The sequence below is a fragment of the Dipodomys merriami genome, unplaced genomic scaffold, assembly GCF_024711535.1.
Source record: "Dipodomys merriami isolate MVZ:Mamm:240054 unplaced genomic scaffold, mDipMer1.0.p SCAF_98, whole genome shotgun sequence".
Lineage (NCBI taxonomy): Eukaryota > Metazoa > Chordata > Mammalia > Rodentia > Heteromyidae > Dipodomys > Dipodomys merriami.
In genome coordinates this window covers 2,278,342-2,292,647 of record NW_027206601.1, presented here as the reverse complement: position 1 = coordinate 2,292,647, position 14,306 = coordinate 2,278,342, and the positions used below count along the sequence as shown (strand labels likewise).

Below are 14,306 nucleotides of genomic sequence, written 5' to 3'. Positions count from 1 at the left end.
ATATATTGATTACTCAAGGATAAATTGTATGAAGAGAAGCAAAGGCTTTTTCTTACTGTGAGGTAAATTAAATAGGTTTAATTAGGTAGCCAATGAAGAGAACGCCACATGATATTCAGGCAGGAAAAGAAGTTTATTTACCGAATTGCTGCCCTGCTATGCATGGTGGAAAGCATTAGGGGAGACCGATCCTGGCCCAGAACTTATCTAGCCCAGGTACCGGAAGAGGTGTGGCCAGGTGGGGGAAAGGTGTAACTACACTGGATCCAGATGTGACCTCAGGGCCAGGGATTCTTCTCCCCTCCCCCCCCCCAGAAGCTTGACCAGGGGCCACCAGGATGTGACCTTGGAGGAGGGGGAGGTGACTGCTTCCAGGTGTGCCAGTTATGTAGGTGAGGCAGGTACTAGGAGGAGACTTGTGCTGGAGGTGGGGAGGCCAGGGTTCACATGGCCTGTGGCAGACCTTACACTGATTTCTTTGTGTTTTTCAGAATACTATGAATACAGCAAGTGTCTAATTTCTGGGTAGACTAGAACATCTTTTTGGGGGGTCAGCTTTGGGGCTTGAACTTGGCCTTGGCCAAGTTCACTGAGCCGTTTCACCCAAGGCTAGCTCTCTACCGCTTGAGTCATAGTGCCACTTCCAGTTTTCTAGTGGTTAATTGGAGATAAGTCTTAGGGACTTTCCTTCCTGGGCTGGCTTTGAACTGTGATCCTCAGATCTCAGCTTCCCGAGTAGCTAGAATTACAGGTGTGAGCCACTAGCACCCAACTAGAAAAACTTACCATTTTGCAGCGCATGCTAATCCTATAGGAACATAAGGATCATATATATGATACTCTGCCATTGGTGCCAAACTTCCGTTCTAGCTTTTTTACTAGTTAATTGCAGATGGAATCTCTCAGACTTTCTGCCAAAGCTGTCTTCAAGTCAAGATCCTTAGAAATCAGCCTCTTGGGTAGCTTGTATTACAGGTGTAGGCCAAAGTGTCTGGCCCAACATAGCCTTTTACTTTTTTATCATTCTTTTTTTTTTTTTTTTTTTTTTGGAGGGGGTGGTGGGTGGGTTATGGGACTTGAACTCAGGGCCTGGGTGCTGTCCCTGAGCTAATTTGCTCAAGACTAGTGCTTTACCACTTTGAACCACCGCGCTACTTCCAGTTTTCTGGTGCTTAATTGGAGATGAGTCTCATGGCCTTTCCTGCCCAGGCTGGTTTTGAACTATGACCCTCAGATATCAGTCTCCTGAATAGCTAGGATTACAGGTGTGAGCCACCAGCATCTAGCACTGTCATGTTTCAGTGTATATACAAAGGGGTTTTACTATGATAAATCATGTATATATATTATAATTTAGGTAAAATAATCTCATCTATTGTTCTCTTTACTGGTCCTCTCTAATCCGCCTCCCCGCATTGTTCAGTAACTTTCCTACAAATGCTCATTTTTAAACTTTTCTTTCTTGCTTTTGTCCACAGGTAGTTGTGACAGACTTCAGGACAAAAATGTTTCATTTAAGGACTTGTGCTACTAAGTTGAGGCCGTTGACGGCCTCCCAGACTGTTAAGACATTTTCACAAAACAAACCAGCAGCAATTAGGACGTTCCAACACATTCGGTGCTATTCTGCACCTGTTGCTGCTGAACCCTTTCTGAGTGGGACTAGTTCAAACTATGTAGAGGAGATGTACTGTGCTTGGTTGGAGAATCCCAAAAGTGTACATAAGGTAAGGCTTATAGGATATTTCCTGTGTTAATGTGTTGTCTGGTACTGACTGGCTATGCAGGTAAGTGTGTGCATCCTAAAGTCAGTAGGCAGCTGGAAGTAACACCAACCACCACATTGTCTGCATCAGAACTAGTATGGTCTCCAGTAACCACAGTCCCTGGTGTGATGTCCAACAATAAACACGAGTCTCAGCGCTGCTGATTCATGAAGAAGTACACCTGCAGACCTGGAAGGATGTGAGGAAGTACATGTGTGGCTCTTCAGGGTCTCTTTACTGGCTGCTTCAAGAAGAATCCTCTGAAGATGGAGTCCATGAGGGAAGAACAAGGGCCTCAAGACGCTACTCCACTACTAATTATCCCATGAGGCCGCTTCTGTTTGACCTGTCTTAAAGTCATTTCACGTAATTTCTGTGTAATGGCCTTTTAGATGTAATGGGTTCATTATGTTTCCATTGTCCTCCTGTTTCTAATTTCTCTGTATTAGCTGGATAGGCATTTCCTTCTTAGCTCCCTTCATATCTGCTGGTAGATGTCTTGTTTATCCTATGGGTCAGTGAATATGTATATGCTTTTTGTGTGTGTGTGTCAGTACTGGTGTTTGAATGAGGGCTTAACACCCTTACTTGGCTTCTTTCTCCTAAGACTGGTGCTCTACCCCTTGAGCCATGCCTCCAGTCCAGTTTTTGTTGACTAACTGGAGATGGAGTTCTGCCTGAGCTGGCTTCTAAATACCATCCTCAGATCTCAGCCTCCTGAGTAGCTAGAATTACAGGTGTGAGTCTCCAGGCCTGACATTTGAATGTTTTGATTTCTTGATTCTCAGGCTACCAGCCTTATGATACAGGGATTACAGTGGAGTGTGGGAGGTAGGAAGGTAGAGTCCATATTCCTCATCCTTATCTGCAGGGTTTTTGGGAGAATGGAAGGAAATGTTGTTTTATGGGCAGGGTACTGAACATCTGCATGGAAAGTGATCTGGGCTAGCATTGCTTGTTTCACTGAATTTTTGTTACCATTGAATCTTGGGATCATCTTACCAAAAGACAGGACATTGGTTTGTAGCATTAGTGACAGTGAGGACTGGACATCCTCTTAGGAGCCAGTGACCCTGGTTTAGCAGCAGAGTCCCCTTGTCTTCCCAGTTTCCGTGGTACCCTGAGATGTGTTACTTTGCTGAGTAAGTTGAGACCTGGCTTCTTCGATCTGTAGTTGGTGTCCTAGTATGTAAAAAAGTGGCTTAGAAAGAAGAACTCTTTTTTTTTTTTTGCCAGTCATGGGACCTGAACTCGGCCTGGGTGCTGTCCCTCAGCTCTTCAGCTCAAGGCTAGCATTCTACCACTTGAGCCACAGCACCACTTCTGGCTTTTTCTGTTTTATGTGGTGCTGAGGAATCGAACACAGGGCTTCATGCATGCAAGGCAAGCACTCTACCACTGAGCTACCTTCCCAGCCCTAGAAAGAAGAAGTCTTGACAGTATCCCTACTTTGGATATATTAGACCTTGGAGGATCCTGACAACAGTGGTTGTGAATTGTCTTTGGAATAATGCAACTTAGAGATTTGAGTGAAAAACTGAATGATGCTTCCTTTTCTCAAACAACTTTTTTGTAAAGCTAGCAGCTTGGATGCCTGTGCCTGTGGTGCTTGTCACTGAGTGGAAGAAGGGCACCCTAGGAACTGTGGCCACAATACCATCAATGCCAGACTGACACTGGCATAGGTGCTCCTGTTGGAAGCTGTTTTTCTTTGTATTGTAAGGCATCAAGCCAGGGCCTTGCATATATCAGGCAAGGACTCTATAGTTGAGCCATCCTCCCACCTCTTGAGTTTAATATTACTATTTTTTGGTGCCAGTCCTGGGTCTTGAACTCAGGGACTGGTTACTGTCCTGGAGCTTTTTTTTTTTTGCCAGTCATAGGGCCTGACCTCTGGGCCTAGGCACTGTCCCTCAGCTCTTCAGCTCAAGGCTAGCGCTCTACTACTTGAGCAATAGTGCCACTTCCAGCTTTTCTGCTTGTGTGGTGCTGAGGAATGGAACCAGGGCCTCATACATGCAAGGCAAGCACTCTACCACTGAGCCACCTTCCCAGCCCTCCCTGAGCTTCTTTTGCTTAAGGCTAGTGCTCTACCATTTGAGCCACAGCATCACTTCTGGGTTTTTTTTTGGGGGGGGGGGTTGGCAGTTTTTTAGTAGAGATACGTGTCTCATAGACTTTCCTGCCCAGACTTTCCTGTAGTCCTTAGATCTTATCCTCCTGAGGAGATGAGATTACAAGTGTGAACCACTGGCATCTAGGTCTTGATTTTTTTTTTTTTTTTTTGCCTAGTCCTGGGACTTGAATTCAGGATCTGGACACTGTCCGTGAACTTCTTTTGCTTTAAGGTTAGCATTCTACCACTTGAGCCACATCACTACTTCCAGCCTTCTGTTTATGTGATACTGAGAAGTCAAACCCAGGGCTTCATGCATGCTAGTAAGCACTCTACCACTAAGACACATTCCCAGCCCCATAGCTCTTTTTTTTTTTTTTTTGGTCAGTTCGGGGCTTGAACTCTGGGCCTGGGCCATGTCCTTCAGCTCTTCAGCTCAAGGTGAGCACTCTACCACTTGAGCCACACTTCCAGTTTTTTGGTGGTTTATTGGAGGTAAGAGTCTCACGGACTTTCCTGCCTGGGTTGGCTTTGAACCGAAGTCCTCAGATCTCAGACTCTTGAGTAGCTAGGATTACAGGTATGAGCCACCAAGGTCTAACTTCTTCTGTCTTTTAATTAATTTTTTTGGTATGGTACTGAGCTTGAACTCGGGACCTCATGTGTTTGCACAGTGAGTGCTCTACCACATCAGCACTTCCCTCTTCCTCCTGAAGATGGATTATAGGGGTGGGGTGGCACATCCAGTGCTGGTAGCTTTGGAAGAAGGTTTTTGAAGGGTTATGACTTTAAATGCTGTCTCCATAGATAACTGTAAACAACTAGTTGTGGTTTTTTGTTTTTTGTTTTTTGTTTTTCTGGTCATGGGGCTTGAACTCTGGGCCTGGGCACTGTCCTTGAGTTCTTCAGTTCAAGGCAAGCACTCTACTACTTGAGCCACAGTACCACTTCCAAACTACTAGTTCTTTAAAAGAACTCAGGTTGGGATTGGAGTAGTTGGGGGTGTGCAGGTTAGTATAAGCACATCCTGAAGAGGCTCTGAGGCAGGATAGGGCAGGGATTAGTATGTATGTAAGACGTTTTATACTTTGTAAAAAATGTGTATTCAGGTTGAAGGTCCTGGGGCAGAGTTATGCCTGTCTCTGTCAAAGGAGTATTCATGATTTGCCTCTCCCGGCCCATTGAGGGAGGGGCAGGACCAATTTACCTTGCAGTTAGTGAGGTAGTTGAATTTAGGCCCATATATGGTGCATCCACATTTTTCCAGGAGATAATCCTTAACTAATCTGATTTCTCAGAGGTTCCTGTGACCCAAAGAGGATTAAGTCCTATGCTTTATTTATTTATTTATTTTTTGGTTGGTCGTGGTGCTTGAACTCGGCCTGAGTGCTGTCCCTCAGCTCTTCAGCTCAAGGCGAGTGCCCTACCACTTGAGCTACAGTGCCACTTCGGTTTTCTGGTGGTTTATTAAAGATAAGAGTTTCAGCCTGCCCGAGCTGGCTTTGAACAGCGATCCTCAGATCTCAGCCTCCTGAGTAGCTAGGATTATAGGCGTGAGACATCTCTGCCCAGATTGGGCCTATGCCTTAATTACCAGTTGTACTACCAGTATTTCATTCTTGGCCAAGTGTGGTGATTTCCTGCTTGTAATCCCAGCTGCTAGGGAAATGGAGATCAGGAGGATGACTGAGGCCAACCCAGATAATAAGTTAGCAAGATCTCATCTCAACAAAAAAGCAGGGCATCAGGTGCATACCTATATTATCCAGCTATGATAGAGGCTTAATTAGGAGAATTGCTATCTAAGGCCAACCCGCCCCCGCTCCCAATTCTAAAAACAAAAAGTGGTAGAGTACCAGCTTAGTGAGTTCGATCCCCCATTCTACCAAGACAGATTACTCCACAAGGAAGGAAATAGAATTCCTAATTCCTTGTAACTTAAATATTCCACTGTTCCTCTCATTACTAGATTGGTTCTAATATTTTAAAAAATACGCCTATAATCCTAGCTACTCAGGAGGCTGAGATCTGAGGATCGCAGTTCAGAGCCAGCCTGGGCAAGAAACTCCGTGAGACTCTTATCTCCAATAAGCCACTAGAAAACCAGAAGTGGCTCTGTGGCTCAAGTGGTAGAGCGCTTGCTTGCCTTGAGCTGACAACCATAGGAACAGTGCCCAAGCACCACAACCAACAAAAAAAAAGCGGGGGTGGGAGGGGGGAGGGGAGGGAGGGCAAGCCAGGTGCTGGTGGCTCACCCCTGTGATCCTAGGAACTCAGGAGACTGACATCCGAGGACTACAGTTCAAAGTCAGCCCAGGCAGGAAAGTCTGAGACTTGCCAATTAACACCAGAAACATAGAAGTGGCACTGTGGCTCAAAGTGGTAAGCCCCATGACCAAAATAAGGGGCTTGCTAAGGAATTGTCTCAAGAAATAGATCATGTGCCTAGCAAGCATGAGGTTCTGAATTCAATCCCTAGTATTACCAAAAAAAGTAATAGAGGGGTGGGGAATGTGGCTTAGTGGTAGAGTGCTTGCCTAGCATGCATGAAGCCCTGGGTTTGATTCCTCAGTACCACATAAACAGAAAAAGCCAAAAGTGGCACTATGGCTCAAGTGGTAGAGTGCCTTGAGCAAAAGAAGCTCAGGGACAGTGCCCAGACCCTGAGTTCAAGCCCCAGGACTGGCAAAAAAAAAAAAAATGCAACTGAGTGCATAGTGGTTCACATCTATTCTCCTTAGGAAGCTAAGATGTAGAAATCTCTGTTCAAAGACAGTGTGAGCAATTTTAAGACTATTACCTCCAGAATTAAGTTGGAAGTAGAGGTATGGCTCAAGTGGTAGAGTGCCAGCCATGAACAAGAAAGCCCTGAGTTCCAGCCCTGGTACTTTCTATTACCTTTTTTTTTTTTTTTTTTTTTTTTTTCAGATAAGGGGTAGGTTTATTCAGTAGACCTGCTGGGACCAGGCAAGGTTGGCACTCCACGTGGCTGGGAAAGGCCTGGGAATGAGAGAGAGCTGGGAAGAGAGGAAAGAGAGAGAAAAGAGCCAGAAAAGAGCAGAGAGAGGGGTAAGAACAGTAGCACTCACGTGGTATTCAGGTAAGGGGTAGACCTGCTGGGACCAGGCAAGGTTGGCACTCCACGTGGCTGGGAAAGAGAGAGAGCAAGAGAGCAAGAAAAGAGCAGCAAGAGCTAGAAACAAACAGAGAGAGAAAAAGCCCTTTTTTTTTTTTTTTTTTTTTTAAAGATAGACTCACTGTAGCCCAGGCTAGCCTTGAACTTGGTCTCCTGAGTGTGGGTTAGGATTATAGACAGTAGTTAGGATAACCAATATGTGGCATCTCACTGCAAGCGTTGGCTTTGAACCTTGATCTTCAGATTTCATCTACCTGAATAGTTAGGATTACAGGTATGAGCTCTCAGTGCCCAGCAAAAGTTGTTTTCATTACCACACCAAACAAAATTAACAGGGTAGTTAACAGTCTCACTGACAATTCTTAGAAACCTTTGGTGGTGATCTGTCAGCATGTCAGGGACACAGACTAGTGACATTTTATGTTCATGTCTTTTTTATTTATTTATTTTTATTTATTTATTTTTTTGGTCGGTCGTGGGGCCTGAACTCTAGGCCTGAACGCTGTCCCTCAGCTCTTCAGCTCAAGGCTAGTGCTCTACCACGTGAGCCACAGCTCCAATTCTCGCTTTTTCTGTTTATGTGGTGCAGAGGAGTCGAACCCGGGGCCTCATGCATGCATGGCAAGCACTTTACCTCTGAGCCACCTTCCCAACCCTATGTTCATGTCTTTAAACAATCAAAACTAAATGATTAAAACAAGTAATTAAGAAGACAGCCTGCCCACAGCTGGAGCATGGTGTTTAATTTCCCCTGATTTCGTCTGTCAGGTTCTGGCCTTGCTAAGGAGGGTTTAGGTTTGGTCCTGATGGGGTTAAGGGAGGCTTTCACCCTCCCTGCAATGTTTCACTGGAACAGTGTTCCAGTGTCTGCCTTGAGGGTTATACTGGCCTGGCTTTCCGTTTCTGATTGGATGGCTCTTGATCTTGTAACACATCTGGAATTAAGAGTTCTTCCCCTGTTCTAACCCTTGTTTGAATGCTGTCTACTTTCTACTTTCTAAAGCCTGTCTTCCAACTAGAAGATACCCTTTTCTGGTCAGACTGAGTTAGCTCTTGGGCCTCTCTGGTCTATTTCTTTTTTTCCCAGGGGTCCTCATACATCTCAAATTTGCTCTCCAACATTCCACTTAACAAAATGAACAGGTGCCACTTAACCCTTGGGAACTTCTTTTCTTTTCTTTTCTTTTTTTTTTTTTTTGGTCAGTCATGGGGCTTGAACCCAGCTTGGGTGTTGTCCCTGTGCTCTTCAGCTCAAGGCTAGCCCTCTACCACTTGAGCCATAGCACCACTTCCAATTTTCTGGTGGTTTATTGGAGATGAGTCTCATGGGCTTTCCTGCCCATGCTGGCTTTGAACTGTGATCCTTAGATCTCAGCCACCTGAGTAGTTAGGATAACAGACATGAGCCTCCAGTGCCCGGCTTGGAAACTTCTTTTGGATTCCTTTACAAACTACTATTTTTTTTTTTTTTTTTTTTGGTCAGTGGTGGTCTTGAACTCTACCTCTGAGCGTCATCCCTGAATTCTTCAGGTAAAGGCAAGTAGCACTCTACCTCTTGAGCCATAGTGCCACTTCTAGTTTTCTGGTGGTTTATTGGAGATAAAGAGTTTCACAGCCTTTCCTGTCTGGGCTGGCTTTGAATCATGATCCTCAGATCTCAGCCTCCTGAGTAGCTAGGATTACAGGCGTGAGCCACAAACACCTGGCTAACCCAAATTTCTTTTTTCTTTATTTTCTTTTTTTTTGCTTATGTGGTGCTGAGGAATTGAACCCAGGGCCTCAGGCATGCAAGGCAAGCGCTCTACCACTGAGCCACCTTCCCAGCCCCTAACCCAAATTTCTTATATGTATTACTTATCTATTCCTGAAGCATGGTATGAACTGAGTCATGGCTGGTGCACTTAGGGCATGGGTGCACTTCTGCCCTTCCCTCCTTTCCATGTGTTTTGAAATATAATTGTGTTGTTTTCTTGAGTGAACCAGCCTAGCAGAGACAGAGATACCCAATGTATCCATCACAAGGTGACATACATTGTCTTTTCACTCTTGTCACAATGAAACTGCTGTGGCTGCAGTTTGAATATCAGACCCATTTCTTTTTTTTCATTGTTTTCTTTTTTTTTTTTTGGTCAGTCATGGGGCTTGAACTCTGGGCTTAGGTGCTGTCCCTGTGCTCTTGAGCTCAAGGCGAATGCTCTACCACATGAGCCACAGCACCACTTCCGGTTTTCTAGTGGTTTATTGGAGGTAAGAGTCTCATGGACTTTCCTACCTGGGCTGGCTTTGAATCACGACCCTCAGATCTCAGCCTCCTGAGTAGCCCGGCTCAGACCCATTTCTGTCACTTAAATAGACATACCCATTTTGCTGAATGGGAACACCTCAAAGGGCAAGGGCCTATGCCAAGTTTTTCTCACAGCTGCTGTGTTCCTGTTGCATCAGGGGCTTCCTACCATGTTCTCGTGACAGGGAGCAGTTGTGTTGAAATCTGTAGAACAAGTTGGCATTGCTTCAGTGATTTTTTTTTTTTCCCCTTTGGTCAGTCATGGTACTTGAACTCAGAGCCTGGGTTGCTGTCCATGAGATTTTTCTGCTCAAGGCTAGCATTCTACCACTTGAGCCACAGCACCACTTCTGGCCTTTTCTGTTTATGTGGTACTGAGGAATCAAATTCAGGGCTTCATGCATGCTGTAACAAGCACTGTACTACTAAGCCACCTTCCCAGCCCTCAGTGATCTCTTTCTTTCTTTCTTTATCTTTTTTGTTGGTCATGGGGCTTAAACTCTGGGCTTGGGTGCTGTCTCTCCAGCTCTTCAGCTCAAGGCGAGCGCTCTACCACTTGAGCCACAGTTCCACTTCTGGTTTTCTGGTGGTTTATTGGAGATAAGAGTCTCACAGACTTTCCTACCCTTCAAAGCAGGTTGGCTTTTTTTTTTTCTTTTTTTCTTTTTTTGGTCGGTCGTGGTGCTTGAACTCTGGGCTTGGGCGCTGTCCCTCAGCTCTTCAGCTCAAGGCGAGCACTCTACCGCTTGAGCCACAGCGCCACTTCCGGTTTTCTAGTGGTTTATTGGAGATGAGTCTCATGGACTTTACTGCCGGGGCTGGCTTTGACCTGTGATCCTCAGATCTCAGCATTCTAAGTAGCTAGGATTACAGGCATGAGCCACCAGTGCCTGGCTCAGTGATTTATTTCTGAGAAGAATTCAGAAGACATTTTAAATAATGCCAGTTTGGTGCTTAGATTTGTTTTATAGTGTGATGGGTTGAACTAAGGATATTGCACACACAAGGTCTGCATTCTACCACTGAATTATCTCCAGCCCAGTTTTGTAGGTTTATGAATGACATGAAAAAACGTATATTTTAAAGTTTTTTTCCACAAAGATCTTCCACTTCTTGTGTCAGAGCAGTTTTAGCCATTAAAGCTTTTCATGTTAAACAGCTAAACCAGTCCCAATTTTGGCACAATATCTTACTCTTAAGGGGTTTGTACTCAAGATTTATTTAGGGAAATAACCCTTTTGGAACAAAAGCCTAAAGCAATGCCTCTGCCTATCATGCATGGCCCTTTGTTGCTCAGGACAGCTTTCTGAGGTGTGAGGGAAAGCCCACTCTGTCAGCCAATCACATGAGCAGGGTTGGGTCAGTTAAATGAGTAGAGAACTTTGGGAAGGAAGTGCTGGTTGGGCTCACCTGCAAAAGACTCCAGGGGCAGATGTCTACACTAAGGGTAGAAGAGAGAGAGGATACCAAGCAGGGGATCATGGTCACTCAGTAGATGATGGGTGGAAGACAGTACTGGAGATTGAACTCAGGCCTTGCACCTGCTAATAAGCAGATGCTCTACTAGAGTCATGCCTCTAAGCCTCTTTTTCTTTTTCTTTTTTTTCTTTTTTCTTCTTTTGGCAGATGGCAGGTAAGTGCAGGAAGAGAACTGAGGTCAGGGCAAAAGGGAGTGGTGAAGATTTTGGCAAATTGTAGAGTCAAGGTTTTGGCTTTTTTTTTTTTTTTTTTTTTGGTCCGGTCGTGGGGCCTGAACTCTGGGCCTGGGCGCTGTCCCTCAGCTCTTCAGCTCAAGGCTAGCACCCTACCACTTGAGCCACAGCGCCACTTCTGGCTTTTTTCTTTTTGCTTATGTGAGGCTGAGGAATTGAACCCAGGGCATCGAGCATGCAAGGCAAGCGCTCTACCACTGAGCCACCTTTCCAGCCCCGATACAAGGTTTTGTATGGAAGAAGTAGGCTCAATGCATATACTCTCTTTTTCATTGCTCTTTTTTTTTTTTTCTTTTTTATTTATTTATTTTTTTTATTTTATTTATTTTTTTTTTGTCGGTCGTGGGGCTTGAACTCTGGGCCTGGGAGCTGTCCCTCAGCTCTTCAGCTCAAGGCGAGCACTCTACCACTTGAGCTACAGCGCCACTTCCGGTTTTCTGGTGGTTTATTGGAGATAGGAGTCTCACGGTCTCTCCTGCCCGGGCTGGCTTTGAACCGCGATCCTCGGATCTCAGCCTCCTGAGTAGCTAGGATTACAGGCGTGAGCCACCAGCGCCCGGCTTTTTTTTTTCTTTTTTAAATAGTCCTGGGGCTTGAATTCAGGGCCAGGGTACTGTCCCTAGCACTCTACCTCTTGCTGGTTTATTGCAGATGGGTCTCATGGAGTTTCCTGCCTGGACTGGCTTCAAATAGCAATCCTCAGACCTCAGCCTTCTGAGTAGCTAGGATTAAAGTTGTGAGCCACCTGTGCCTGGCTCATTTGTTATTTATTTTCAAATTGGGAGTCTTTATTGGAAAGCTGGCATCTGCAGGTCGACTTTTTTTTTTTTTTTGGTTGGTTGTGGGCCTTGAACTCTGGGCTTGAGTGCTGTCCCTGCGCTCTTCAGCTTAAGGTAAGTGCTCTACCACTTGAGCCACAGTGCCAGCCACTTCTGGTTTTCTAGTGGTTTATTGTAGATAAGAGTCTCACGGACTTTCCTTCCCTGGTTGGCTTTGAACCATGATCCTCAGATCTCAGCCTCCTGAGTAACTAGGATTACAGGCATGAGCCATCTGCGCCAGTTTGCAGGTTGACTCTTTACACAAAGACCTGCAGCCCAACGAATATACTTAACACTGTCAGAAAACTGAGCTATGAGAACAGGAGGGAAAAGAAAGAGCAAAAAAATAATACCAACAGGGGCTGGGAAGGTAGCTCAGCGGTAGAGTGCATGCCTTGCAAGCATGAGGCCCTGGGTTCGATTCCTCAGCGCCACATAAACAGAAAAGCCAGAAGTGGTGCTGTGGCTCCAGTGGTAGAGCGCTAGCCTTGAGCTGAAGAGCTGAGGGACAGCGCCCAGACCCAGAGTTCAGGTCCCATGACCGGCAAAAAAAAAATAATACCAACAAACCAGATCAGTTCCAATGGAGAGCTGAGGCCAGGAGACAGCATGTGAATAGACAGGAGATATGAGTCATGGCATCTGGTTTTTTTTAAAGTGTAATTTCATTGTTATTATTGAGGTGTTGTACAAAGGGATTACAGTTCCAAATAAGTCAGGTAATAAGAACAATTCTTCCTGGACAACGTTACCCCTTCCTTTGTTTTCTTCCTCATTGGTCATCTTTGAGGTAAGGTGTTTTTTATTTTTTTTTATTTTTTTATTTTTTTTTTTGTCGGTCGTGGGGCTTGAACTCTGGGCCTGGGCGCTGTCCTTCAGCTCTTCAGCTCAAGGCGAGTGCTCTACCACTTGAGCTACAGCGCCACTTCCGGTTTTCTGGTGGTTTATTTGAGATAGGAGTCTCACGGTCTCTCCTGCCCGGGCTGGCTTTGAACCGCGATCCTCAGATCTCAGCCTCCTGAGTAGGTAGGATTACAGGCGTGAGCCACCACCGCCCGGCTGGTAAGGTGTTTTTTATACGCAGGAGGAAGGGGCCAGGAAAGCAAATGTGTACTCTATCATCCTACTTGTGTTTCCTCATGTTGCTGGGGATAACAAGCACACATCACTGTGTTTTTTTTTGGTTGGTTGTGGGGCTTGAACTCTGGGCTTGAGTGCTGTCCCTGTGCTCTTAAGCTCAAGGCTAGCACTCTATCACTTGAGCCACAGCGCCACTTCTAACTTTTTTTTTTTTTTTTTCTGCTTATATGGTGCTGAGGAATCAAACCCAGGATCTCAAGCATACAAGGCAAGCTCTCTACCACTGAGCCACCTTCCCAGCCCTGAAGCAGCTTTTCTTTGCTAATCTTGGACTTTATCATTTCATTTACACACCCCTACAGAGAGAACAGGGGTCACAATGTAGGGGAATAGAGGCAGAAGGGCAACCACAGAATTAGGTTTGTGAGGCTGTGAACAAGAGGCAGCAGCCAGAGATTAGAATAACTTGTCATCTGTGTCTTAAAAAGAACAGTGTTTCTGTAATGAAGCATGCATTCATATGACACCCAGTGGTTTTGTTGGTGGTACTGGGATTGAACCTAGGCCTCAAGCATGCTAGGCAGGTGTTCTGCTTCTTGAGCCACAGTCCTAACCCTTTGATTTTTGTGACAGGGTCTCTAACTTTGGTTGAGACTAGCCTCAAACTCGAAATCCTTCTGTCTACATCCCTACATCCCTTCAAGTAGCTGGGGTCATAGGAGGTGCCCCCATACTAGGCTTCTAGTGGTGAGGAGTTTTTGTTTGTTTGGCTTTGTTTCGTTTGTTTTTTTGGGGGGGGAGTCCAGTCATGGGGCCTGAACTCTGGGCCTGGGCGCTGTCCCTCAGCTCTTCAGCTCAAGGCTAGCGCTCTACCACTTTAGCCACAGCGCCACTTTCAGCTTTTTTCCTTTTAGTTTATGAGTTGCTGGGGAATCGAACCCAGGGCCTCATCCATGCAAGGCAAGCGCTCTACCACTGAGCCACCTTCCCAGCCCTCCTTTTTTTTTCCTGGTCAGTCGTGGGGCCTGAACTCTGGGCCTGGGTGCTGTCCCTCAGCTCATAAGCTCAAGGCTAGTGCTCTACTACTTGTGTCACAGCGCTACTTCCGTCCTTTTCTATTTATGTGGTGCTCTACTACTTGCGTCACAGCGCTACTTCCGTCCTTTTCTATTTATGTGGTGCTATGGAATTGAAACCAGGGCCTCATGCATGCAAGGCAAGCACTCTACCACTGAGCCACCTTCCCAGCTCCTCATAGGCATTTTCAAGAGAGATGAAGGACCCATATGTCAGAACAGATTCATGAGCATTTTGGGGGAGGGGGTCAGAGGCCATGCAGCTAGTCTTGTATGTGCACCAAAAAGGTGCTGGCACAGGGAAGTTTGCCCCTC

At 45.7% G+C, this 14,306-nt stretch overlaps 1 protein-coding gene across 6 annotated transcripts in view; it reads left to right on the top strand.

Annotated features, from left to right (window-relative positions):
• Ogdh (oxoglutarate dehydrogenase) overlaps positions 1 to 14,306 on the top strand; it is a 110,367-nt gene that overhangs the window by 40,808 nt on the left and 55,253 nt on the right. For all 6 annotated transcript variants that reach the window (XM_070014553.1, XM_070014554.1, XM_070014556.1 and 3 more), the window contains exon 2: positions 1,479 to 1,727. In XM_070014553.1, the coding sequence (XP_069870654.1) occupies positions 1,506 to 1,727 (222 nt within the window). In that variant the 5' untranslated portion in view covers positions 1,479 to 1,505. The remainder of the gene's footprint in view (positions 1 to 1,478; positions 1,728 to 14,306) is intronic.